The sequence below is a fragment of the Poromitra crassiceps genome, assembly GCF_964638095.1.
Source record: "Poromitra crassiceps genome assembly, chromosome: 23".
NCBI classification, from domain to species: domain Eukaryota; kingdom Metazoa; phylum Chordata; class Actinopteri; order Beryciformes; family Melamphaidae; genus Poromitra; species Poromitra crassiceps.
The window spans coordinates 17,142,770-17,169,726 of NC_139639.1; the positions used below are offsets into that span (position 1 = coordinate 17,142,770).

The following is a 26,957-nucleotide window of genomic DNA, read 5'->3' on the forward strand; positions in this document are numbered from 1 at the left end:
ATTTGGCGCTATATAAATATAAAATTGCTTGATTGGTTGACATCCCTCCAGATTTCTCAGTGCTTAGGGAGCCTCGCTAATTAAGGCGTTGTTGTCACAACTGTCAAGACAATCCTTCTCTGAGCGCTCAGCTACGAAAGCGGCTAACATAGGCTACAATTAAAATGTCATGTTTCATCAAGTTGGTACCTCTAAATACTTTCTTCATTTATTATCACAGGTTTTTACTGTTTCTCACTCGGGATACTTTCGCTCCCCTGATATCTGCCCTCTTTGGCCTGTTGCTAGGGAACAATGTGAAATCTCAGCCCCGCCACTTTGTTTTCATGGGGGATGCGCGAGGAATAACAGTTTGCAGGAATCCAATCAGATTCTTAATGATGGGGCTGTATGGGCTTTTTGAAGATGACTCTCTCCGCAGGCTGAAGCCATTTGACTCGCGGCCTCATCACACACTGCATGACAATAAAGCTCCCGCTCAGCACATGGTCGCCCCCCCGGGGTGTGCGCGGGATTGTTGGAGTGCGAGATGACAGTCTTGATTACCTCCCTCTCATCCAGGTCCGGGGGCACCACGGCGCTCTCAGTCGAGCTGTCGGAGCCGAGACTTTCAACTCCAAAACAGCAGCAGGAAAGCAAAGGTGAGGATCGACTTGAATAACACGACGATCAAGGGACGAACATTAGTCGAGAAAAGGACTTTGTAATTTTGGATTCGGCAAAAATAATAACACCCGCTCACAAACAACAACAACAACAACAAAGGCATTAGCTGCTTTATTGTGTGAATCCACTGCCACAGCCATCTGCTGTTTAAAATACGATTGCTATGTTATTCAGTCTGTCAAGAAAGAGAGTGATAACCAGATCTCTGGGACAGACGATATCGCTTTTATGACTATTATTTGAAGTTCTTTCCACTGAGGCGTCTTCTACACAGCCCACTGAATCCAACAGGTCTATGAATCAGACGTCACCTGTGGCTGACTGGAAGCCTCCCACCAGAGCTCAGAATAGCAGCAATAGAGTAGAAGTTTGCTGAGCAAGAGTAGCCCAACGACCTCCAGCTTCAACTGTCGTGACCCCGCAACGCATGCCCCATGGGAAAGCCGTTCAACACCCAGAACAAAAGTCGAATGACAACATGGCACAGTTTTACATCACACACAGATTTGGAACCTACTTGTAAAGCCATTGAGTGCCACTCGGCCGGGGTGGTAGAAGCCTCTCCTGCACTGGCACCTGTACTTGTCCAATACGAATCCATGGCCAAGGATGGGCGTGCACTGAGAGAAGGAGATGAGAGAGACACACACACACACACACACACACACACACACACACACACACACACGCACACACACACACACACACACACACACACACACACACACACACACACACACACACACACACACACAGAGACGGTGGTTATCAAAAAGTCACTTCTTTTCATAAGATCATAATAGAGGTGGTACAGTAACAGCACGGGACAACAGTGATGGGGATGGGAAGATGGGGATTCAATATAAAGCTATTTGTGCTTCTTGAAGACCCAAACTAAGTGGGAGTGAAATCATGAAAAGTTCCTGGTATTAGGGATTTCTAAATGAGAAATTCTGCATTATTTGCAAAGCACGATTTTTGCCTACACCTATCATTGAAATGAACATTTCGAGAATTGAAATAGAAAACAGAATCGTGACAATGCCTACAAATGTTCCCTTTTCAGACACACACACACACACACACACACACACACACACACACACACACACACACACACACACACACACACACACACATTTTGGATCCGTAAATGATCTTGTCTCGACCCCGCTGAGTCGTCTACATGTTCTTGTGCAGGGGGACGCAAACATCCCAGTTGAAAACACGCCTGGCGTCAGGGGAAATCATGGGGGCTTTGCCAAAGTAACGGAGAAACTAATTAATATCTAAATTAAGCATTAAGTTTGCGGAAATTTAAACATGCCTGCATAATTCCGGCGTGCACTGATAACTGTGGGAGCTGGATGGGCTCAGCGGCCATCTGGAGTGAAGCACACTCAGGCACACACACACACGCGCGCGCCTGTGTGCGCGTGCACAAACATGCGCATGCACACATGTGCACGCACACACACACACTGTGTCAAAAATAGAACTAAAATAAATTTGACATGAATGTTCATCAATAGTGCATTACAATGCATGCTTACAGTACAAACATTATATGGCCTCTGGGATCTTTATTTTATTAGCTGCTGTGTTTTTATACTTGAGTGTTTTTATACTTTATGAATTTAAATCGATCACAGCCACTGAAAATGTTTTCATCTTGCTGATGCCGTTCCAAACCAAGGGCAAAGATAAAGGTGGGATGAGATCGCTTTTGTTTCTGGATTTGCATCAATGAGGATAAGTGAGATGTTTGTCACAGCAGAAACAGACCATGACGTTCCCAACATGAGCCTCTGCTGCAACCAGATAACAAGCTGATCTGGAGCGCAAAATGCCCCCCGTCTCCCATCAGATTCCCTGAAGCTCTGCCTCCCACCTGCAGCCCGCTGTCACATGCAACATTTATATCTGTTGCAGTACACTCCTAACCTCACGGGGCAGCCCATCCCTACTCATTGAGATGCCATATATTGGTCCTATTTGCCCAAATGAAATTCTGGTGTCTTGGGGACACTTCTCCACCCACAGGAAGTGGCGCTCAAAACTAAAGAGTATGGGCATCCTGTGGGTAAGTTCACATCCTCTCAAAGAGTTACCTCTCGGCTCCCGCTGCCATTTGAGCCAACATGTGAAGCACAGATCCTTGGCTCCACTGCTGTCAGCGCAAAGTCTGACATTCTACAAAACAGGAAAGGGTTCTGATTTGAGTTCAAGCCCACATTTCCTCCTACTTTTTTTCCACCCTTTTCCGTTGCCCTGCTGCAAGCCAAAAGGAATCTGGGTCTGGGCCAGGATGTTTCTACCTCTCTGACTCGAGGAGCAGGTGGCGAGGACTCAAGCGTCCCCCAGGGCCGGGACAACAGAGTGCAGGCTCTGCTCTGCATCTGCTGAGCAGCGGGAAAAAATGAGGGACAGAGGCGGAGGGAGAGAGAGAGAGGGGGAGAGAGAGAGAGAGAGAGGGGGAGCACACACGAACAGAATATAAATGTATATAAGCTACCGTACTCCCTGCCAGGAACAGGGGGCATTGGCAAATAGAGCAGCTGCCAGACCACAACCAACCTGCACGCACGCACGCACGCGCGCACACACACACACACACACACACACACACACGCACGCACGCGCACGCGCATACACACATGCGCACACACACAAACACACACACACAAACACACACACACACACACACACACACACACACACACACACACACACACACACACACACACACACACACACACCAAACACAAACATCTACCACCAGCGTTTATTATGAACTTATTTTCTGCTTACTGGAAGGAAGTGGAGACTCGTTATGATAAGACATACCCAGGGACACTGAGGTGGGCATGGATGAAATATGGTGCTTATTTTGGGACTTTACTGAACTCTGTGCTTTAGAATTGTCGCATTTATTAGACCTGCCTGTGCCACCCGAGCAGATGCAGATGCTCCTAAAAGGGATTGTTAATTTCTTTTACAGCACACAGTGAATAGAGTGTATCCATATGCATATTGCTGTTGCTACTATGTGAGCTCAGAAAACACTGTGAACGCAGCCTAATCAAGGTTGCATTAGAACACCTGTGTAGATTGTAGAGTGATACATGCACACAATGAGCGTCCCCTGCTGTTATACTGCATATCGGCACTCATGGAATGCCTCTTGTCCAGGGGACAGACACAGGAGCATGTCACACAGGGGACAGACACAGGAGCATGTCACACAGGGGACAGACACAGGAGTGTGTCACACAGGGGACAGACACAGGAGTGTGTCACACAGGGGACAGACACAGGAGTGTGTCACACAGGGGACAGACACAGGAGTGTGTCACACAGGGGACAGACACAGGAGCATGTCACACAGGGGACTGACACAGGAGCGTGTCACACAGGGGACAGACACAGGAGATATGTGTGTCACACAGGGGACTGACACAGGAGATACGTGTGTCACACAGGGGACAGACACAGGAGATACGTGTGTCACACAGGGGACAGACACAGGAGATACGTGTGTCACACAGGGGACAGACACAGGAGATACGTGTGTCACACAGGGGACAGACACAGGAGATACGTGTGTCACACAGGGGACAGACACAGGAGATACGTGTGTCACACAGGGGACAGACACAGGAGATACGTGTGTCACACAGGGGACAGACACAGGAGATAAGTGTGTCACACAGGGGACTGACACAGGAGATATGTGTCACACAGGGAACTAAAGAAAAGAAGAAGTAGGTTTTGTCTTTTCTTTTATTTCTCTAAAAAAAACTATGGCAGTACATATCAATGCAAGTATGTATTGATAATAATCTGTCAATAAAAAGTAAAAAAAAATAAAAAATAAAAATACGGTACATACAATTATAGAAACCTCACTCAGACATGCTCTCACATGGCTCCTTGAAAGCATGAACACCCTTGAATTGCACAAAAAAATAGAAGGTTAAAAAAGCGACGGATGTGAAGCGTGTGCATAGACCGTATAAAAATATGGACGTAGTTTTGAAGCCTGGAGTTTGGCGTTTTGATCGTCCCCATCTTGTTTTTTTTTTAGCCAGAAGCAGTTAGCGCGAGACCAGGGGTTTCCCAGAGCCGCAGCGGTGCCGCTTCACATCACGCAGTCCCTCTGAGGACGTGACGTGGCCAAACTGTATTATCTGTAACTTTCGAATAGGAGACTCTACCCTATTTGGTCTGTGTAGCCAGCGTTAACTGCTTCGGTCTCCTCAGACTAGCTATTTGACGAAAAGCTGTAAACAAGACACCAAGAGAAGGAAGGGAGGGAGAGAGAGAGAGCACTCTGCGTCCCTCAGAGATCTATAAATAGCCGACACTGAAAGCATTAACCACTAAAAGCATTACAATCACGGGGGTCCCCTGGGTGAGTCTGCCTGAGCTGCCCCGCTTCACAAGACGTCTGTGGAGAGAGGAGGCCTTGGGCTCAAGTCTGTCTGGAATTTCTCCATCAATTTATGAGATGAAAAGTGAGAGATTGCAGCCGGTTATTGATTGGGTGGCTCCCCGCCGCTGCAGCGCCGCGTGGCCCGCGTCCCACTGGGCGGCCGAGCATCCATGTCGCTCTCGTCTCTTGTCACTTTCCGCTTCCGTCTTTTTCTTTTCACGTCCGCTCCGCCGAGGAAGTCATCCGAGGGAAACGGAGGTGACAGATTGTAACAGGGGGCCACTGTGATTTGGCTGTTATCGTATTTTCTCACGCAACCCATGTGCGAGCTGAGCACATACTAGTGAATCTCCCTGAAAGTAGAGGCTGACAAATTCTCGAGTTGAAAAACGTCGCCGTCGTCGCCTGACTGCGGGGGGCATTCTGAAAGGTTTTCAATGCAATTATACCCGCTTTGCATTTTAAGGGTTACGAGACGAACCTTTCAATTTCTCACAAAGGCGACCGGGTGGGTAAGGGGGCGGGTGGGGCGGTGGGTGTTGGGGGAGGGGTGGGGGGGTTGGTGGGATGGGTCCACGTCTGGGAGACCTGAGCTAATTAAGACCTGACTTCCGCTGTAAGGTTGACGGCCTCTGGCGTTATTGTTGCGGCAGCCACCGAGCTGCAGGCAACAGATTACATAGAGAGTGAATGGTGTTTCTCTGTGGAGGAGTCGTCCCCGATGCTCTCTCTCTCGCATCTTATCTCTCCAGAACTCCCTCCCTCGCTCCTCCATCCTGGCATTATGTCCTTGTCCTCCTCCTCTCTCCTACGCCCTCATGCTTCCATGCATCTTTAGTCGGATTAAAGCTTTGGTGAGCTCAAACAAAACATGAGAAAATCTGCTTCTTCTTTTTTTAAGTGCTTTTATTGGTTATATTATTAGCAGCGCTTCCTTTCCTCATATGAATGTGTCTAGACAGGGTGGCGTTTCCACTTGATCACAATATAATGGCCCACTGTTGTTAGAGGTGCTAATTGGAAGTCTCTAGTGTGAAAGCTTTTCCTAGAAGCAGGTATTAACATTCTCCTCCATGATCGGTCTTTGCATGAAGGCTGAGGAGACACAGGAGGAGGCTAAAGGGGCAAATAAGAGCTGAATACAGATTCATGGTTTTCTCAAACTCCACAACGGGCTGTTTTCCTCTCGCTTGTGCACTACTTGTTATTCATGAAGTGGCCCGGCGGTTAAGACTTATTGAAATTCAGATCGATAACTTTTTGTCATCCCGGGGGTTTCCAAAACATTTTCCACTGAAAACTGTCATCAGCAAAGTTTGGTGAAGTTTGAGTCTAAACTAGATAATTCCCACTGCAAGTCAACAACACCGCCAAGCTTCCTCTGTTTTGTGTGATTTTCATATATATATTTTTTTTATATATTTCCCCCCCGATTTTTTTATCCTATTTTTATCCCCTGTTAGTGCTAATTTAAATTTATTTATCCTGGTTGCTGCTCCACCCTCTGCCAATCTGGGGAGAGCCGAAACTGGCTCCATGCTTCCTCCGAGACATGGGCAGTAGCCAGCCGCTTCATTTCACCTGACAGGGGAAGCTTCACCGGTAAGACATAGCACGTGGGAGGATTACGCTATTCCAACGAGTTCCCCTCCCTCCGAACAGGCGCCCCTAACAACCAGAGGAGGCACCACATCAGCAACCAGGATATTGCATGTTTTGGTGAAGGGGTTCCTATATGAAGGAAACCCCCAGGAGGCATGGGGAGAACATGCAAACTCCACACAGAAAGGCCCTTTTGACGACCCCACCCGAGCGGCGGGCACTCGAGGACATGCAGACGGGCACGCACTCCTTCAGCGCCCACAGCGTCCCAGGTGGGAATCGAACGCAGGACCTTCTAGCTGTGAGGCGACAGCGCTTACCACTGCACCACCATGCCCCCTTGTGATTTTCATATTAAGGATGGTTTAGAAATGGAATCCCTAACACGAGGGTCGCAGGTTCGCGCCCCCCGTGTTACCTCCGGCTTGGTCGGGCGTCCCTACAGGCGCGATTGGCTGTGTCTGCGGGTGGGACCCCAGAATGGTCGGTCGGGGCGCCTGTTCGGGGTGGAAGGCAACTGGTGGGAATAGCTTGGAATATCTTCCCACGTGCTACGTCCTGCCGGTGGAGCTCTCCGCTGTCTGGTGAAAAGAAGCAGCTAGAAACTGCATGTGTGTGTCTACAGCTCTCCCCAGATCGGCAGAGTGTGGGGCAGCGACCGGGGCATCAGTGGGACAATTGGGGAAAAAATGGGCAGGAAATCAGAAGATTTTTTTTTAATCCCTATGATTTGACTGAAAACAGCTGATCTACTTCCATCAGATCAGTGCCTGCCTTCAGCTGCAGGTAACAGTGTGTTCCTATTCACCTTATGTTCCAACACAGGGCTCAGCCAGTTACTTCAGTGTTTACACTTCCTGTGACAGTACAGCACTAGTGAGCAGGTCAAACAGACGGTGTTTTGAACAGGAAGTCATAACACAACTGGGTCGAGTGGGCGGGGCTACATAAGGTGAATACTGTGTCCATCCACACTGTCCCTCATTTGATCATTTGGACATGCCTCGGTCCTCAAAAGCCTTCTTGTCCCTCTGTACTGTATTGTACCTTCCATGTCTAGAACATTGCAGGTCTACTAAAGCAATGGAGCGATGAACATGAATTTTCACATGCAGTATTTGGTGGAGGCTTTTATTCCCAGCGCGGGCCTTAAAGTGCCATAAGTGCAGAGATTTTTTGCATGGGTGGGCGACGTGGTGGGCCCATTGTGAAGGAAAGCCCTCAACCCTGCCAGTGTTACTGCTGTAGGCTTTACTGTATGTTAATTCACAATGTTAACTTGCTGCAGTCACGCTCGGTTACTCTAAATTCCCCGCAGCCCCCAAAGACGTATAGCTACCAAGAGTATAGCTACCAAGAAGCCCTCTTCCATTCTAACTGGCTATTACAGAACACGGCTGTCCTCATTATACTGAGAGAGAGTATATTTACCTTGGTTTTGAAAATGTGGCTTTTCAAATGGAGCCTTGAATACACTCTTGTATTCTTTAGCGAGCGGTCTCTTTGATAATGGCAAAATAAAAGCTTACATAATACACATTCCCCTGAAGCCCTGAGCCTTCAACACTTCACTCCTGCTTCAGCTGTAGTGCTGAAGCTCCCCCAGGAGAGAGGAGAAGCCTCTGGCAGCTAAACAGAGAGAAGAGAGTGAGAGGAGGACAGAACAGCTTACCTTCTGTCTCACCTGCTCCTCCACTAACCTATTTTTACCTGCCAGAGATACCATAAGAAGTGTGTGTGTGTGTGTGTGTGTGTGTGTGTGTGTGTGTGTGTGTGTGTGTGTGTGTGTGTGTGCGTGTGTGTGCGTGCGTGCGTGCGTGCGCGCATGTGTGCTGACATGACATTATGACATACTCCCCCCCCCCCAGATTGAGACTGCGGAGCGAACCAAGTTTTTGCAGCGGGGCAGAGAGGAGCCACACATCTTGTGGTGATGAATTTTTCAGATGAGCGGAACCTGCACATCTCTGTATAGCTGCAGTATGCCACTGAGTTCAAGCCGGAAATAACTGATTGGGACAAGCCAGATGAACAGCGCTACATTTTTCAAACAGCACTGTACATTTTCTTTATCAAAATTATGCATGCCATGTCTGTATAAAAGCAAATCTACTACAGGCGTGGACATCTTTCAGTGTGTGTGTGTGTGTGTGTGTGTGTGTGTGTGTGTGTGTGTGTGTGTGTGTGTGTGTGTGTCTGTGTGTGTGTGTGTGTGTGTGTGTGTGTGTGTGTGTGTGTGTGCGTGTGCGTGCATGCATGTGGGTGTTGGAAGAAGCTTCAAAGCTATCACTTAAAAGGCTCCCCTTTTATGCCAAGGAGGGTGCTGCTGCAGGATATCAACATAAAGACGTAGAAAAAGAATCTGCGTTTGTGACTGGATCCTCCCAGTTTGCATGCTGCTATTCATACTCATGGCGAGGTCAGTTCAAGATTTTATGTGCTTGGCAGGTGCTCACATACAACAAAATTATATAATCTAATTTCATTTGAGCAGTGCCCAAAAGCACAAAATTAAATATCGACAGATGGAGGGATCATTTCTGCTTTCTTCTTTCTGCCCTCCTCTGAAGAGGTAATTTGCTTCAGGAAGATGGAGATTGAGAGAGATGGGAAGAGGGAGGGAGGGAGGGAGAGAGAGAGAGAGAGAGAGAGAGAGAGAGAGAGAGAGAGAGAGAGAGAGAGAGAGAGAGAGAGAGAGAGAGAGAGAGAGAGAGAGAGAGAGAGAGAGAGAGAGAGAGAGAGAGAGAGAGAGAGAGAGGACTGATGGGCAGATTGACTGGAAAACACACTGACAGATATGACAGATCAACAAACAAAGATGAAGAGGCTGGAGAGAAATAAGAGGGAGAGAGAGAGAGTAATAAGGGGGGGGGAGAGATAGAGAGTACTAAGGGGAGAGAGAGAGATAGAGTACTAAGGGGAGAGAGAGATAGAGAGTACTAAGGGGTAGGGTTGTCAAAAGTATCGAAAGTATCAATACTGAAAATTTGAAACGGATACAATACTCATCTGCAACAGTTATCGATATTATCGATAAGCATCAATAAAAAAGAATTGAAACGGATACAATAGCCTACTCATTTGCAACAGTTTTGATAACATCAGTGCTTTCTTTTAATAAAAAATCACTGATTTCTCCCTCCTATCATTGGGTATCTGTTGCTTCAACAAGCTAAACGTGTTCTGATGGCTAGAGCAGGGCTAATCTGCTGTCTAAATTCAAAGTTTTATCAGGCCTAGATTATGGAGAAGTGTGCGTCTGTCCGTCCATCTGTCTAACGGTATTTTTATGCCTTTATTCTTAAGATGTGTCGTCATACCCCCCCCCCCCCCCCTTCCCGTGGTATCGAAAATGGTATCGAGTATCGATATTTTCCCGGGTATTGGTATCGAAGTAGAAATTATAGTATCGTGACATCCCTACTAAGGGGAGAGAGAGAGAGAGAGAGTACTAAGGGGGAGATAGGGAGAGGGATGGAGAGAGAGAGGCAGCAACCTTCCATGGCTGCCTGTCACAGCAGTTTACACTCATTAGCACAAGTCTCCCTTTGAAGCCCTTTATCTCCAACAGCACGTTTCACAGAGAGAAAAAACACACACACACACACACACACACGCGCGCGCACGCACACACACACACACACACACACACACACACACACACACACACACACACACACACACACACGTGCACACACACACACACACACACACACACACACAGATGCTTCCTTGGATATAAAAGAAAACCCACACAGATGCACAGAGTCACAGAGTACCCACTGTGATCATCCTCAAGTCCTCCTATAAGTATATAAGCAGTGGCTCCTTATGTAAGATGCTTCCCCCACGACTGACTCTCCATAATGCATGAAGGCTTGTATTTGGTTCATGGTGACTTAAACACACCCTACCTTCTTCCTCTGCAGCCTCGCTGTATCTGGGCAGAGCAGGGGGGGGCGGGAAAGGCCAAGAGAAGAGCCTAGGCATGCAGCCGGGCGGACGGTGCACAACCTCGTACAGTGGATTCAAAACCAACGCTCATTATTAAAGGTGTTGACATTTTGTTAGCGTTCCTCGTGAAAAAAAAACAATGTGTGCCACTAGATGAAGTTTATATCATTAGCTTGCAGCTAACTACACTTCAATGAGGAACCCTAGCAAAGCTAAAAAAAATAGGCTGTGTTGTTCAGTCCCACTATCTGGTAATTTCCCGGTGAAGAAAAGTAGCTAATGTGCTACATTTCAAAATGTCAAAGTCTCACCTTAATGAGTCATGGGATAGAGAAGGGTGCTAATGCCAATTAACTGGCAAGCACCGCCTCAGTTTTCACTAAATCTCTTTAGTTTGGTCGTTCAACGGTAGCCAGCGGATCTAGTGCAGTGAGTAAAAGCACAACGCCTCAAATGACGCCCTAGTGACAGACACTAGAACCCATAGGGTTTTGTTCCAAATTTGATCATTCGAAAATGATGCCTCATTCCTGCAACATCTTGTTTGTGTGACAGTCAGCCACTGCAGGATTTCAAAATGCTGTGTCAAATCCATAGGGAGTCCAGCATGGATGTAGGCTAAAGAGCTGGAAACAGTATTGAAAATGGCTGCCCATTAATTTGAATGCAAGCTGCTGACTAGCGCACAAAGCCTTTTTGAAGAGGTTTTTCTTCCTGGTTTACTTACCCACGGGTCATGCGGAGTAGCAACCAGCGAATATAATATAATCAAATATTTCTCCATTTCTGACAGGAGACGCCACGCCAGAATATGTGACCAGACACTGTACTAAACCAGTCACACTTCGGTGGTCACAGATTTTGGTGACATAACGTAGCGTAAGGAAGTAGAATAAATGGGCACAGAGCACTCCCGTGGCCTAGATGTGCGTTCATGGAACCCCAGAAAATACAGCTTTATAGATACAGTCGTCTATGATGAGACATCGCCTGAATGTATACGGCTCTCGGTGACCTCTGAAGAAAGATTTACCCAATGGTTTAAAACTCGATAATTCATGGAGTCGTTTTGTACTTTGTAGGGTTTTACAGTTGCTTCTTTCCCCATGTATGTGGATAGGAAAAAGTATTTTTGGGCCGCAGTCCGCAGAGCGTCACGTGACTTGCAGTACCGAGCCTGGCCACGATGTCAGATTTGCTTCAAGGCTGAGACCTGATGCCTGGGGGACTGGAGTCCACTATCTGGTAATTGCAAAGTAAAGAAAAGTAATGCACTAACAGTTCAAAATGTCAAAGTCTCACCTGTACTGTATTCTACATTATGTTGAAACACAGATAAGTGATCACAGATTGAGTTATGGGTGATAAGAGTTTGCTTTTTAACATTGCTGGCAATGGTGAGAACCGAGCTATAATAGCCTACGGCAGCCATGTTTGGGGATTTTTTTTTAGAATTTACTTTTAGATGAAGACACAGGCTTGTGTAATACGCAGAACAAACGATGTAGAACTGGGGGGAAGTGGAGACAGTGTTACCTCATATCATAAAACATGTTAACCTAGACTTGATTGAAGCATTTAGCCTACATCACTGTCTGCGACAATCAGAGGGGAAAGCGTTGAGATAATACCTACTGTAAGAGAGAGAGAGGAGCCTCAGGCTGTGTTGTACACTACAGGGGAAGCAGTGAGCCTCACACAGACTCTCCACAGCCCATTTCCCCCAAAAAACATATTTAGCGAGATTTTGAAGTGATGAAAAAAAAAAAGATTTGCGACTCATCATATAATGTGCTCGATAAAAATAAAAAATAAAAATTTCTCTACTTTCCTTTTTTTTAATCATTGTGCGTGGTGTTCTGCGGCACCATTTCTGCAGCCAAATCATGAGTTTATTTGTTGTATTGTTTTTGGACTGCATTGTTTTCCCACTTTGATTAGAATAAGAGAAGTGGAGGAATTAGAGTGAGGTAAAGGACCTGAAAGAGTTAAAGGAACACTCTGCCCATTTTCAACCAGCTTTGTATCATTAGAACATCAGTAGTATATCAGAAAACTGTAAACTGTTTTGAAGTCTGTCATTTAATTTGACAGTTATTGAGTGTTAAAGTGTGGACCAGTGACATCACTGGTCCACACTAACTCAAATTAATAACTCATTAACTCAAATCAACTCTCAATAACTATCAAACTAGATGACGGTTTTGAAGTCATTCATCTAGTCATTCATCTAGATGGATCATAGATCGGGTGAACAATAGTGCCAGCCAGAGCAATTTAGAGAGAGAGTGGCGTCAGCGGAGGACCAAAATGCGTGACTCATTAGCCAATGAACAGCCAGGAAGGGGTCTCGCGCTACTTTTGAATGCTAAAATAAAGCTGATAGTGTACAATTGGTTAAAAAAGAAAACACACTTTCAAAGTACAATACAAACTGTCCATTTTGCTGCAACTCGACAGTACTGCTTAATCCAGAACCTTACTTCCTGGAACTCTTGAGAATAAAAAACTGGTCCGTTGGAATGAATGGAGATGTCGCGACTCTTCTATATATAAGGCTCTGGTGCCAGCTATTGATTGCAGGAAATGGGGGAAAAGGCGAGAAAAGAGAAGAAGGGGCTGAGGCATTGAAAGAGAAATGACACACAATGACTAATGAGAGAAAAGAAGAAAAGGGAGATGAATAATTTGGACAATAGAGTGAAAGAGAGAGAGACAGAGACAGTGAGAGAGACGTTTATCATTCCAATTGTTCTTTTAAACCCTTAAAACATCTCTAAATACATTTATACATCCACATTTATCGAACATTGAAACAAAATGGGATGGCACTTGACATAAATTATTCATTGACAGTCTTTTTCAGTTACTAACAAGGGCGAGTTAGAGTATTGTTGATGATCTCTAATTGTTTGTCTCTCATATCACAACTCTCATAATCAAACTTTGTCATTGTTTCAAGTTCACCACCTGTTTTGTCCATGAAGCTGACCAATATAACAGATTAAAATATCAATAGAGTGCCAAAGTCACGCCCTCTTCCACGTTCAGCATACGAACCAAGGGGTTTCATCCCCCATTCATTTTCCCACCTACATTTTGTAAAATGCTTATAAAAATAATTTCAAACTCAAACTCAATCCACATTTCACTTGGACCAAAACAATAAAATAAAACGGATTAAAAAAAACTATTTTTTCACATTTTTCATATTCTTTTTTTTTTTAAAGAAAAGAAGAAGCAGAAGAAAAATCTTAAGAACAGTAGCAGTTTTGGTAATTGGACCCTAAAAACAGGAGAAAACAAGAATGCTCACTACTTCTCTGTTCATCATAAGAGTTGTAATTAGGATGGGAACATAGTGCATTCTGGCTCTCAGCTTTAATTGGCTGAGTCACTTTTGAAACCATTGTAAAAAACAACAACAATCAACACATTCATAAGAGTTAATGGTAATAATATCACCTCTAATACTGTTACTGATGTGTCACTTAGCAACCACTTTGGTTGGCTACTATTCATGTGCTATACTGATTTCAATATAGAAAATTAGCATTTCATAAGGCCATCCAAACCATGACTCACCTACAGCTTATTGTCATACCTGCTATCACCTATTTATGATTGTGTAAGATTTAGGGATGGGCATCGAATTTCGAATTTTCGAATAATCGTTGTTATTATCAAGGTCGACTTTTATTATTGAAATTCGAAATTCGAAAAAAAAAAAAAAAAAAAAAAAAAAAAAAAAAATTTTTTTTGAGTGAAATGTTGCATTGTCTCCCCTGATTCTAAGTATAGTCAAATCGCTATAAGCATTTTAAGCAAGGTTTATGGAAAAATGAATGGCGGATGAAATCCCATGAAGAGGGAGAGGGGGTGACTTTGGCACCCCTTTGGCACTCAGACCTGAGCCTACTAAATATTTAATGAACCACAACCACTCATGATTGTCAAAACTGTTTTTTATTTTCGAAAATGTCAATGTAAAAAAAATTAAAAATGTAAAAAAAAAAAAAAAAAAAAAAAATTTTTTTTTTTTACATTTTTTTTTTTTTTTCGAAATTCGAATTAAATTCGAATTTGGCCAGCGAATTTCGAATAGTGTTTTTGCTAGAAATGCCCATCCCTAGTAAGATTCTCCTCCATTTATATAAGTACGGTATGTGTCATTTCCTTTTACATAACTGTGATGTGACTGTCACCTCCCCTTATGTAACTGTGACATGATTGTCACCTCTTTTTCTATACTTGTGATATGATTGACAAAGACTGGCAATATTACAGAGGCTACAATACAGTCAAGACTAGAAAGCCACATGCCTTGCCTCATCCTTCTAGGTCAAAGGTCAATAGGCCATGGAGTCATTTTTGCCTCGTAACCCAACTGAACCGTTTTGTTTTTGTTGTGTTGTTGTTGTTGTTGCTTTTGCTTCATGGCTCTATAAGGTCAAATATATCTTGGTAAAAGTGCACTTGGCTAAACTCCAACTGTCATGAAACACACCCCTGGCCTGCACACAGCAGATGAAACTAAACTGGTAGTGAGAGACAGAGGATGCTAACTAACGTGGGAGGAAGCCTCTGCTGACCTGCCCTCTATTCAACAAGTAGACAGACACAGCTCAATACAAACATAATGGACAGACACTGTTTCAATGAATACTGCAAGGGAAGACATTCCTACCCTCAATTTAATTATTAAGCAATGAAATCATCCTTAGAACGACAAGAGGGATGAGATCGCTCAACACTTCTCCCCCCAGACGTGACGCATTAAGCGATGAATAAATGTACAGTTTTGACTCTGGGCCGTTTCTCTCTCTAAATTCCTACATTTGAAACAGTGCAAAGAGACAAATGACGCAGCTGATTTGAGCTGGCACTCGAATCGTCGACTCCTGCTGGGCCAACGAAACAGCACAAGAAGCAAAAAGGAAAAAGCGATCAGTGTCTGGAAGACTGTAAAGAGCGGTGAGATCTGTGATGGTCCTCATGTCAAAGTCCCGTCATAATGTTCCCGTCAAAACTCCTCTCGTAACGTTCCTGTCAAAGTTGTCGGAAACGGGGAGATTGGAATGGCCTCGACGCCTAAGATGTGCGTCTGCCCAGCACGATGACAATAGGACAACACACACACACACACACACACACACACACACACACACACACACACACACACACACACACACCGCATACACACTGCCAGCAGATATCTCAGCAAGGGTCCACAATCACAGAAAGATGTTTTCTCCTGCATGGATGCGCACAAGAGCACAAATATCTCCCCAAACTCACACGACACAACAGCTATTTCAGCGTCGCCATTCACATTTTGCCGGGAGAAGTTTTCCTGAACAATGGAGGGGAAGCAGCAGAGTGGATCACGGGCTACACGGAGACCTCCCATGTCTCCTTCTGTAGTTTTCCCAGGACACGCCGGGAGAGGCAGGCACACAGACAAAGAGCACCGTCAATTATTCACCGCGTCTCGCTGCAATCCATTACACGGCATTTATTATAGATCATTATGGCCTCAGCAACATGCCATGCAGGCCTGAGCAGATCCTCTCCTCACCGGAGCCGCAGGCTTGCTGCAATACATCAGATAAAACCAACCGACATGGCACCGACACGGCAACTGCGGTGGTGAGGAGACGCGCCGGCAAGCCCAGACACACCCACACGCGCTTGCACAGACACACCCACCACCCCACCGTCATCCCACCCACACCGCCACCATCACCCCCATCTTCCCAGACGACGAGGGCCCTGCAGAACGCTCGGGCAGGAACGTCAGGCCGCAGCCTCTCTGCCTGCATTATTGGGAGCGTAGCATAGCGTAGCATAGCATGGCAGGGTCCACAGACACCCGAGTGTTGTCTGGTTTAGTCTTCTCAGGCAATTTACGAGAACATAGCTTGCATGCCTCGTTTCTAAAACATCCTGTGCTGTGGAAGTTCTCATGTTCAGCCTGTCTCAGCGGCTGAAGGAATGGACGGCTTTACATTTGAAGTCCTCAAAAAGAGAACTCCCATTACTTTGAATTCCTGGAAAGGATGGCGACCTCTAGGCGTACATTTCTAACCAGGTTTTTGAACAATCCTGCCCCATTACATGAAACTGCCTTTCTCTCCTCAACTCATATTCCATTGGTTTATAGACTTTTGAATGGTCCCGCACTGCGTTATGTCCCGCCCCGACATCCTGTTTCAACAGGAAATAGATGATATCAAGGAATGTTGTAGAATGGAATTTCACCACTCAACAAGGAAGTAAAGATGCCGTTTCATGGGGCCTTCAACCTTCGCAGTATGCAGGACAGACAAACATAAAGAAGGGAGTATCTTCAGGTTAGAGTTGGTTCAGGGCCATACGTCAGACTCATAGTTGATGATGATGACGACGACTATGATGACGACGATGAAGACAATCAGAGATGCTTAAGGGAGAGGACAGGCGACTCACCTCCATACTGGTGAGGTTACAGCGGTGGGTCCCAGCGAACCAGCCGCTGTTGGAGCACTGGTCGATGTCCACATCCTGCAGGTTGACGTCCACACGAACCACACCCCTAACAGAGAGGACGAGGAGAGATAGAGGGGACAGAGGAGAAGAGAAGAAGAAGAAGAAGAAGAAGGAGAAGGAGAAGGAGAAGAAGAAGAAGAAGAAGAAGAAGAAGAAACAAGGAGGAGGAGAGAGAGAGACAATCATCATCATAATCTGTCGTTTGATTGTAGTTTAGATCCTGTGCAGTGTTCTACCTGGCAGTGACCGTTGACGCCCTGGCTGTTCGTCATCAGTGTTGGTCCCACCTGGACACTCAATTATGAACTTTTAGTGCTGACCCCAGCCCCCTCTCTCCTGACATTTTTGTTGTTGCCTATGACTGTCAATGCATTGCCCCCCCCCCCCCCCCCCACACACCTATTGCACCCTCAGCCTTCCCGAGGGGGGGGGGGTCTCGATTTGCATGCAGCCCCCTCAAGGTTTCTTCCAAGTTTTCCTACTTAAGCGCAAATTATGCTCGTGCGAAATCAACAGCGCTGACTGCGCCGAGGGGGTCGCCGCAGCTGGGCGTATTCTCGGCGCAGCTGGGCGTAGGTGACGTGCAGCACGTCAAAAATGTCACTCTGCGCCGCCGCCGTCTCGCGCCATCAACTCTTTGTTGTGAGGAATGAGGAAATGCCATTTCCTCATTTAACGTGCTTGTCCCTCATCTAGCAAAGCCTTCTGCAGGCTCACCGGAATGAGTTTTGAAATGGAGGGACAATAAAATGTTCCCCCACCGACATGATTGCAAGTTCTTGGTAAACGACACGATAACGTTTTGGAAGTGTTTTGAACGAGTTACGTTCGAGTATGCACAGTCTCGCTGTCGGCGGCAAGGCTCCAAGTCGTGGCTGCGCAAAACCATGCCGGGCGCTTTAGGGTCTTTCTTAGGAGTTTTTCCTTGTGTGCATTAAGGCCGGGGTGCCGGGTGGCTTAGGTTGTAGAATAGATTGTCTTGCTAAAATCTGCTCTTGCCTACCTTGTGTTCTTTGCTATGCTTGTCTTATACGTTTGTTCCATTTTGTCCATTGATTGTGTTTAGTTAGATCTAGCTAGACACATTCTCTGTAAAGTCCTCTGAGACATACTTAGTGAATTAGGGCTATATAATTAACAAACTTGACTTGATTTAACTTGACGATGAGAGGGAGAGAGAGAGAGAGAGAGAGAGAGAGAGAGAGAGAGAGAGAGAGAGAGAGAGAGAGAGAGAGAACGGGGCAAGGGGAGAGAGGAGGAGGCAGGGAAGGAATGAGAAGAGGGGAGAGATAAAAGAATGGAAGAGAGGAAATACGAGAGAGAGAGTTGGAGGCAAACAAATAAAGGGGGACAATGGAATGTCATGATGGTTCTGCCTGGCCCGGGAGGTCTAACCCAACCCACACCATTTTACTTATGAAGCTAGAAAAATCTAATGAGATGACCTAAATTGGCTTTTATTTTTGAAACGCTTTTGTGTTGGGAGTGTGCTTCTTCCTGAATAAGTGTTTTCTATCATTTAATAGAGTGATAAAATGTGAGGTTACGGCATGGGGGGGGGACAACAATCTGGGTTTCTCATGTGGCCTCCAGGAAAAATAATTGCCCACCCCTAGTCTATAACGTTGATATACACACATATCTAGAATTGTTGATATGAAACGTATGTTTGGTTCACAAACGTTCACATACAATGTACTGTATGGTTTGCAGAAACGTAAAATGATATTTTATTCTGATGACTGGGCTGAATATCTCCACATATCTCTGCAGGCCAGGAGGCTGTCATGAATCCACACTGTGAGGCGACCGAGGTTAAATACTCTTCAGGGATGAGACTGCAGTGCAGCATTATCACCTGGGACTAGAACCAGTGAAGCTGCTGCCTGGAGGTCACTACAGCTATTCTCTACTGTGTCCACGGAGTTAGAACTGAGCTCAGCTCAAGTCAAGCCATCAGAGAAGCCCCCCCCCCTCCCCCACCACACACACACACACACACACACACACACACACACACACACACACACACACAGACAGACACACACACACACACACACACACACACACACACACACACACACACACACACACACACACACACAAAATGAAACAAGGTCCAATTGACTTTGTGGGCGCGTTCCCGGGAAGTCTACGAGGGCTGAGGGCTGTCCAAATCCACAATCCTCCCAGTCCTCAAGCAGACTTTTTGCAGACTTCCAAAGAGTCCGCTTGGGGTGCAGACTTCACCGACTTTATTACCCACAATTCATTGCAATACGGATGTGACGACATAGTCTGTCCACTTGCCAAATAGAAAAATAAAAATAAACTTATTATGAACGTGTAAAACAATTACTTTATTAAAACGTTACTTGAATCATGTCCGCCAGAGATAACAATCAACGACCACATCATAATGACACAGAAATGTAGTACAGGCCATAGAGGTAAGTGAAATGCATCTTATTATTGTAGTCTTTAGTCCTGTCTATCAGAGGTTTATTTATAGCCATTTATAGTCTCTCGCCCTCGCAGACTTGACGTGATGACATTGAACACATCACGGTACGTATAGTACTGTACGACTCAACTCTGCGAGGGCTCAGTCCAGAAGTCCGGAGGCTGGACATTTGGATTGGGCCTTAGTCGCGTTTGATTAGCCCCCCACCCCTGATCCACTTGCTCTCTCACATACAGGCATGCTTACTCTCTCTCTATCAGCTCCACCATTAGCTCCATCTGTCTGCTGGGAAGTGGAACAAACAGCCATAGAAAGAGGCTTCAGCTGCCACCTCTCCTCAAACACACAAGCAGACAGATAATGACAGAGAGAGAGAGAGAGAGAGAGAGAGAGAGAGACAGAGAGAGAGAGAGAGAGAGAGAGAGACAGACAGAGACAGAAAGTGTAGATACCTGTGCTTGTGTGTGTGTGTGTGTGTGTGTGTGTGTGTGTGTGTGTGTGTGTGTGTGTGTGTGTGTGTGTGTGTGTGTGTGTTGGTTGGTGGGTGTTTAGAGGGCACCGCTCGATGGAGAGTTAAGCAGTAGTCAAGGATGAGATAGATGTTGGATCTGAGAGCGGTCTGTGGACGCGGGGGAACACTAGGAACAGAATTTGAGCGCTACTAAGCAATGCTACAGAGACCAGCCATGACATTTAGCTGTGTGTGTGTGTGTGTGTGTGTGTGTGTGTGCGTGTGCGTGCGTGTGTGTGTGTGTGCATTTTAAAAAGCTAGGCCATGTCTCTCAAAATTGCCACTAATGCAGAAAGGTCAAAGCTCTATTTCTGCGGTGATCTGCTGTGCGTAGCGTTTTCAAACATCCATATATCATTGTCTTATTAACTGTGATGCCTTGGTGTAATTACCGTCGAGAAATGAGAGCATGGTGGAGGCGACTGGTGGTAGAGCCCTAATCTGTCCCCAGTGGTGTTGTTAGTGCGAGTGCTTCTGAAAAGTAAGACTAACTATCACGTCTGTTTTGTCTTCTACTGTATTACAGAGATTAAGACTAACGATCAGCTCTGTTTGTTTTGTCTTCCGCTGTATTACAGATGACAAACATGTTGTGATTTTGGCAGAACACATAACAGTATAAATTATGGGAGTTTTGCTGCCTTCAAATGCGGTCGTGTTTAGCATGTTTACGACACGCGTCCATATGAACACCCGCCTCATGTGGTATTTCGCGACTTGGTAAAGTGGACATGTTCTGAAAGCTCAGAGTCCACGATGTCATACGTGAGCTCACGACGAGTTCAATTTGAAGGCAGCATTATTTCAACACAAACATTTATCCCAGAAGCTTCTTGCTGTGGTAGGAGAGGATCTCTCTATCACTCTCTCTCTCTCTCGCTCTTTCACTCTCTCCATATAAAGTGTTCCAAATTTTCAAGTATCATTTACATTTTGATTAGGCTAACAAAAACTAATGGCTTCGCTGTATGTAAATGAGATTGCATTTTAAATTTGTCGTGGAAGGAGAGGGAGAAAAATGAAGGCTGGACGAAGAGGAAGAGCGGACGCTTTGAGGAAGAGTCTAAGAGACGGCGGAAATGACCATCATCTACAGTATTATCCTTTCTGTCCACACCATACTTCTGTCCACACCGTGCTTCTGTCCACACCATGCTTCTGTCCACACCATGCTTCTGTCCACACCATACTTCTGTCCACACCGTGCTTCTGTCCACACCATGCTTCTGTCCACACCATGCTTCTGTCCACACCATGCTTCTGTCCACACCATGCTCCATGCTTCTGTCCACACCATGCTTCTGTCCACACCATGCTTCTGTCCACACCATGCTTCTGTCCACACCATGCTTCTGTCCACACCATGCTTCTGTCCACACCATGCTTCTATCGACACCATACTTCTGTCCACACTATGCTTCTGTCCACACCATACTTCTGTCCACACCATGCTTCTGTCCACACCATGCTTCTGTCCACACCATGCTTCTGTCCACACCATGCTTCTGTCCACACCATACTTCTGTCCACACCATACTTCTGTCCACACTATGCTTCTGTCCACACCATACTTCTGTCCACACCATGCTTCTATCGACACCATACTTCTGTCCACACCATGCTTCTGTCCACACCATACTTCTGTCCACACCATGCTTCTGTCCACACCATGCTTCTGTCCACACCATGCTTCTGTCCACACCATGCTTCTGTCCACACCATACTTCTGTCCACACCATGCTTCTGTCCACACCATGCTTCTGTCCACACTATGCTTCTGTCCACACCATACTTCTGTCCACACTATGCTTCTGTCCACACCATACTTCTGTCCACACCATACTTCTGTCCACACCATGCTTCTGTCCACACCATGCTTCTGTCCACACCATGCTTCTGTCCACACCATGCTTCTGTCCACACCATGCTTCTGTCCACACCATGCTTCTGTCCACACCATGCTTCTGTCCACACCATACTTCTGTCCACACCATGCTTCTGTCCACACCATGCTTCTGTCCACACTATGCTTCTGTCCACACCATACTTCTGTCCACACTATGCTTCTGTCCACACCATACTTCTGTCCACACTATGCTTCTGTCCACACCATGCTTCTATCGACACCATACTTCTGTCCACATCATGCTTCTATCGACACCATACTTCTGTCCACACCATGCTTCTGTCCACACCATGCTTCTGTCCACACCATGCTTCTGTCCACACCATGCTTCTGTCCACACCATACTTCTGTCCACACTATGCTTCTGTCCACACCATACTTCTGTCCACAGCATGCTTCTATCGACACCATACTTCTGTCCACACTATGCTTCTGTCCACACCATACTTCTGTCCACAGCATGCTTCTATCGACACCATACTTCTGTCCACACTATGCTTCTGTCCACACCATACTTCTGTCCACAGCATGCTTCTATCGACACCATACTTCTGTCCACACCATGCTTCTGTCCACACCATACTTCTGTCCACACCATGCTTCTATCGACACCATGCTTCTGTCCACACCATGCTTCTGTCCACACCATGCTTCTGTCCACAGCATGCTTCTGTCCACACCATGCTTCTGTCCACACCATGCTTCTGTCCACACCATGCTTCTGTCCACAGCATGCTTCTGTCCACACCATACTTCTGTCCACACCATGCTTCTGTCCACATCATGCTTCTGTCCACACCATGCTTCTGTCCAAACTTCATCATAAGACTGGAATAAGGACCGGCAGACGAGTTGCAGGACCACCACAGAAAGTAGAGAGAGGGAGGAAAACACCGTGCATCTGCACTGACGGCACTAAGGCAGGGACTTAAAACTCACAGAGAATGCACGGAAATATCTTCATGCTTAGATGTCTTCCCTCTATATCTATATATGATTAGATGATGACGATTAGATGATCAGCCATTTTAACACTCCTTCAAAACGCCCTTGGCTGAGCTCGAATCAATGATTCATTTTTAATTCATTCATTCGTTCATTTAATGACACATAGCATTAGATGCCTAGGGCAGCAGATACAAGCAGAGCCACTACTTCTCTCAACTGATTAAAGATCGTTATAACGGCATCTTGATGTTCTTATACTGGCAACATACCAGAGGCAATAAGTCAGTTTTGGGAATGAACGGAGCATCCCAGAGACAAATTATATGGCTTGTTACGGTGAGTATGTGTGATCACTCTGTAAGCTAAAACAAATAAGCGTACCTTAATTCTGATAAGACCAATGTATCATTTTCGTTATCAATAAAAAAGGTGTCGTCTGTAGCCTGCCACTCAAGTGCAAACTGAGGGAATATGTATTCTGGTATTTATCTGACAGTACGTTTATTTTCCATTCTGTAGTAACCGCCCACTCATCTTTAGCATGGATCATACCCAGATGCTGTGCAGCGATAACACTGGCGGCAATATGACACCAAACGGAGAGTGCAGGCCGGCCTTGTCACGAGCAGCAGAACACACGAGGAAACAGTCAATATCACGTGTCGCGGCTTGTAATGCACGGGTGTAGGGAGATTATATTTTTGCTTGTTTCCTGCTCAGGGAGGTCAGAGGTCAGGTTGGGGAGGGATTCGGTGAACTGCTCAAGGACAATTCAGCAGGACGGATGGTGGCCAACATGGGGACTTGAACCCGGGTTCTCCAGTTGAAGGACGGTCTCGCTACTCAGCAAACCACTCTGCTGCTGCCCCTAACCCATTGACCAACATTCATTTTTGGCATCCACATTCATTTTGGCCCGTTTGCAACTCTGCTGCAGCAGGTAATAAAGATCAATCATGTATCATAATGTATTATGATTATGTCATGTTTTTTTTTATCGGGGGGGGGGGGGGGGGGGGGATTTGGTTTCTACAATTAGGCCCTAAAGCACAAAATAAGCCAAATAAGCTGCATCCAAGAGCAAAACCCACTCTCTTTGCTGAGGATGTACTAAATTTAGCCATCAGACAGTATTGACTTGGCCGGCTTCTTGTTGTGGTCAGACTGACATGAGGGTTAATTATATTGACTTGGCTGGCTTCTTGTCGTGGGACGCGGCACCACTCAGACTGACATGAGGGTTAAGTAGAGCCGAAAGTCAGAGTGGTTTCAAATTGCTGTTGTGCATCTTTCGTTGTTTATTCATGACTGAATTTATCTTTCTGGGACACTCTTTGGACTGGGGCCTTGAAATATGACATCTTTGGTGTTTTGTAATGCGCCAAACTAATAGTACACACACACACACACACACACACACACACACACACACACACACACACACACACACACACACACACAGACGCGCACATGCACACACACAAAAAGTCAGCTTAGATAATTTCAACGACAAACTTTGTGAATCCCGCATTCTAACAGTCTCCATTAGATGTTCATAATTTGTGTAGGGTGTGCAAACACACAGCTGTGCTTTGACAGCCATGCTTGTTAATTTAGGAGGTCTAGCTGTCTGTGAAGCTCTCTGCACCATCTGTCTCTGCATCAGCGAGAAACTGCACACAGCAGTACAACAGCACCAATAATACATGAACTGTCAGAGTACATCTTTATCAGTGGAAGAGCTGGGGTCATTCAGGGGAGGTTTATAAAGTAACTACTTTGAGGATGATTGATTGATTGATTGATTGATTGATTGATTGATTGATTGATTGATTGATTGATTGACTGATTGTACCCCTCCAATTCTGTTGAAGTAAAATAATGTGGCATACAAGTCACATGGTTCTTTTCCATAATCCCCCCTCCACACCCACACCAACAGCCCCTCACACACTTGTTCTCACCTGAACTCAGGTGCAGAGTTGGCCCTCAGGCCGTAGAAGCCAGCGGACAGTGTGAGCAACCAGTATGGCACGAAGGTCCCGTGCTCGCACTCCAGGTAGGGCGCCGACCACTTGATCTGCTTCTTGTCCAGATGGACGCCTCCACTCCCCTGTCCGGCCACGTCCGGGCCAGGCGGGGCCCTCCTCTGCAGGTGCAGCCTTTTACGGTCCCTAAACTCGTTGAACCACTCGGACTCCGAGCCTCTGCTCTTCAGGTGGCGGTGCGCGGAGCCGGACAGGTCCTGCAGCACCACCTCCCTCTCGGTCCGCGTGGCCTGGAGGAACACGTGGGGCCCGGGCGTCGGCGCGTCCGTGTGGAAGGTCACCACCGCCCTGTGGATTTTGGGGTCCCCTTCGAGGATGCTGCGGACCAGCGCGTGGTACCAGTGGATGTCCCTCCGGAGGGTTTGCTCACGGGACCTGTTGGTAGGGGTGTTACAATTCATATTCATATCGTCAGAAATGCATATCTGATAATGGAAATATTCCGACTTGTTGATGTAATGACATCACACGTTACGCTCCAGTGGCTCCACAGCCACAGGCATATTTGAAGGCAAACTGTTAATGTGACCATTAATGCAGTTGTACTGTATGTTCCTGAAATTGACAATAAACTATTTTTCAGTATTTTGTCATAATACTCAATATTATTGCAGACACCCTGAAATATCGTGATATTATTTTAGGGTCATATCGCCCACCCACCTACCTGTTGGTCTGTAGGATCGTGTTGAGGAAGTTGGTGGCGTGCGCCATGGTGTCCAGCACGCTGTGCAGGGAGTAGTGCGAGGCGACGTGCACCCCGCCCCGCAGGCTGCTCAGCTCGTACCGCCGGGAGCAGTTGACCTGCCGCAGGGCCGAGGAGTCTCCGCTGTGCAGGAAGGCGGTCACCACCCGAGGCAGGTCCTCCTCGATTTTGTGCGCCACCACCGCTCGCTCGGTGGCGGGTCGTGGCGCGTAATAGGTCGGGCGGTGGGGCGGCTCCTTGTTGATGTTTTGGGTACTGAAGACGGTGTGGTTCTTCACGTCTCTGTCGTTGTCCGACCACTCCACATAGCCGTAGTTGGATCCCAAAACGAGCCCTGTTTGCAGAAGCAGCGGGACGACCAGGAAAGCCATGGTTCCTCCTGTTCACGGGCACAGAGGACAAAGCGTGGACACTTGGCGACGTGTGGCGAGCATAACCAAACAGTCTCTCCTCTTCCTTCCACCGCCGGGGGATTAGAAGAAGCACATTAAAAAGCACACACACACACCGAGGATGTCCTTAATTTCACATCCTTAACAAATATTAAATTGGAAGAACGCTCTCAAGGCTTTCCACTTCTCCTCTTGCACTGTCTTCTCTCCATTTGTCGGACATAATTATACTCCAGTTTATCACAATGTGGTCCTGCTGCTCATACCGCGCCCCCCCCAGCCTATTTAATTCACAAAAACTCACGGCTTAAACATAACGGCGACTCCTCGTCGGCTGGCAGTCCAATTTTTACTGTGAAGCGACGAGAGATCCATGTGGGGGACGCTGGTGCAAATTGCTCTTGAAGTTGCTGCGTCCCTCCCAATAAAGCTCTAATTGGCCACCTGAAGTGTTGCGCGCGAGTGTGTGGTGGCTGCTCACTGCCAGTCGGACGGGGGGCGGGCGGGGCGTGGGGAGAAGGAAGGGAGCTGTCCGGTGCTGAAAGTACACGAAGGGAAAGGCACGGAGGGAGGGGTGAAGGTATGGCTATTCTGTTTGTGAGGCGCCATCAGTGATGAGAGCAGCCTGGCAATTATATTGTGTCTAAAAATAGAATAGAATAGAATAGAATAGAATAGAATAGAATAGAATAGAATAGAATATTTCTGGGACAGGCAGGATGCTCTGCTGGTTTCTGTGTTGTATGCGATAACATGTTAGATACATGTAACCTATGTATGGGATGGGGGCAGAGAGA

The 26,957-nt window shown here is 46.4% G+C and overlaps 1 protein-coding gene across 1 annotated transcript in view; it reads right to left on the minus strand.

The window, feature by feature from the left end:
- gpr158b (G protein-coupled receptor 158b) overlaps positions 1–26,139 on the minus strand; it is a gene marked incomplete at both ends in the record, with an annotated part of 56,190 nt that extends 30,051 nt beyond the window's left edge. The window contains 4 exons of the mRNA XM_083659356.1: positions 1,184–1,286; positions 17,126–17,231; positions 24,979–25,437; positions 25,730–26,139. Of these exons, the coding sequence (XP_083515482.1) occupies positions 1,184–1,286; positions 17,126–17,231; positions 24,979–25,437; positions 25,730–26,139 (1,078 nt within the window). The remainder of the gene's footprint in view (positions 1–1,183; positions 1,287–17,125; positions 17,232–24,978; positions 25,438–25,729) is intronic.
- Between the last annotated feature and the right edge of the window lie 818 nt (positions 26,140–26,957).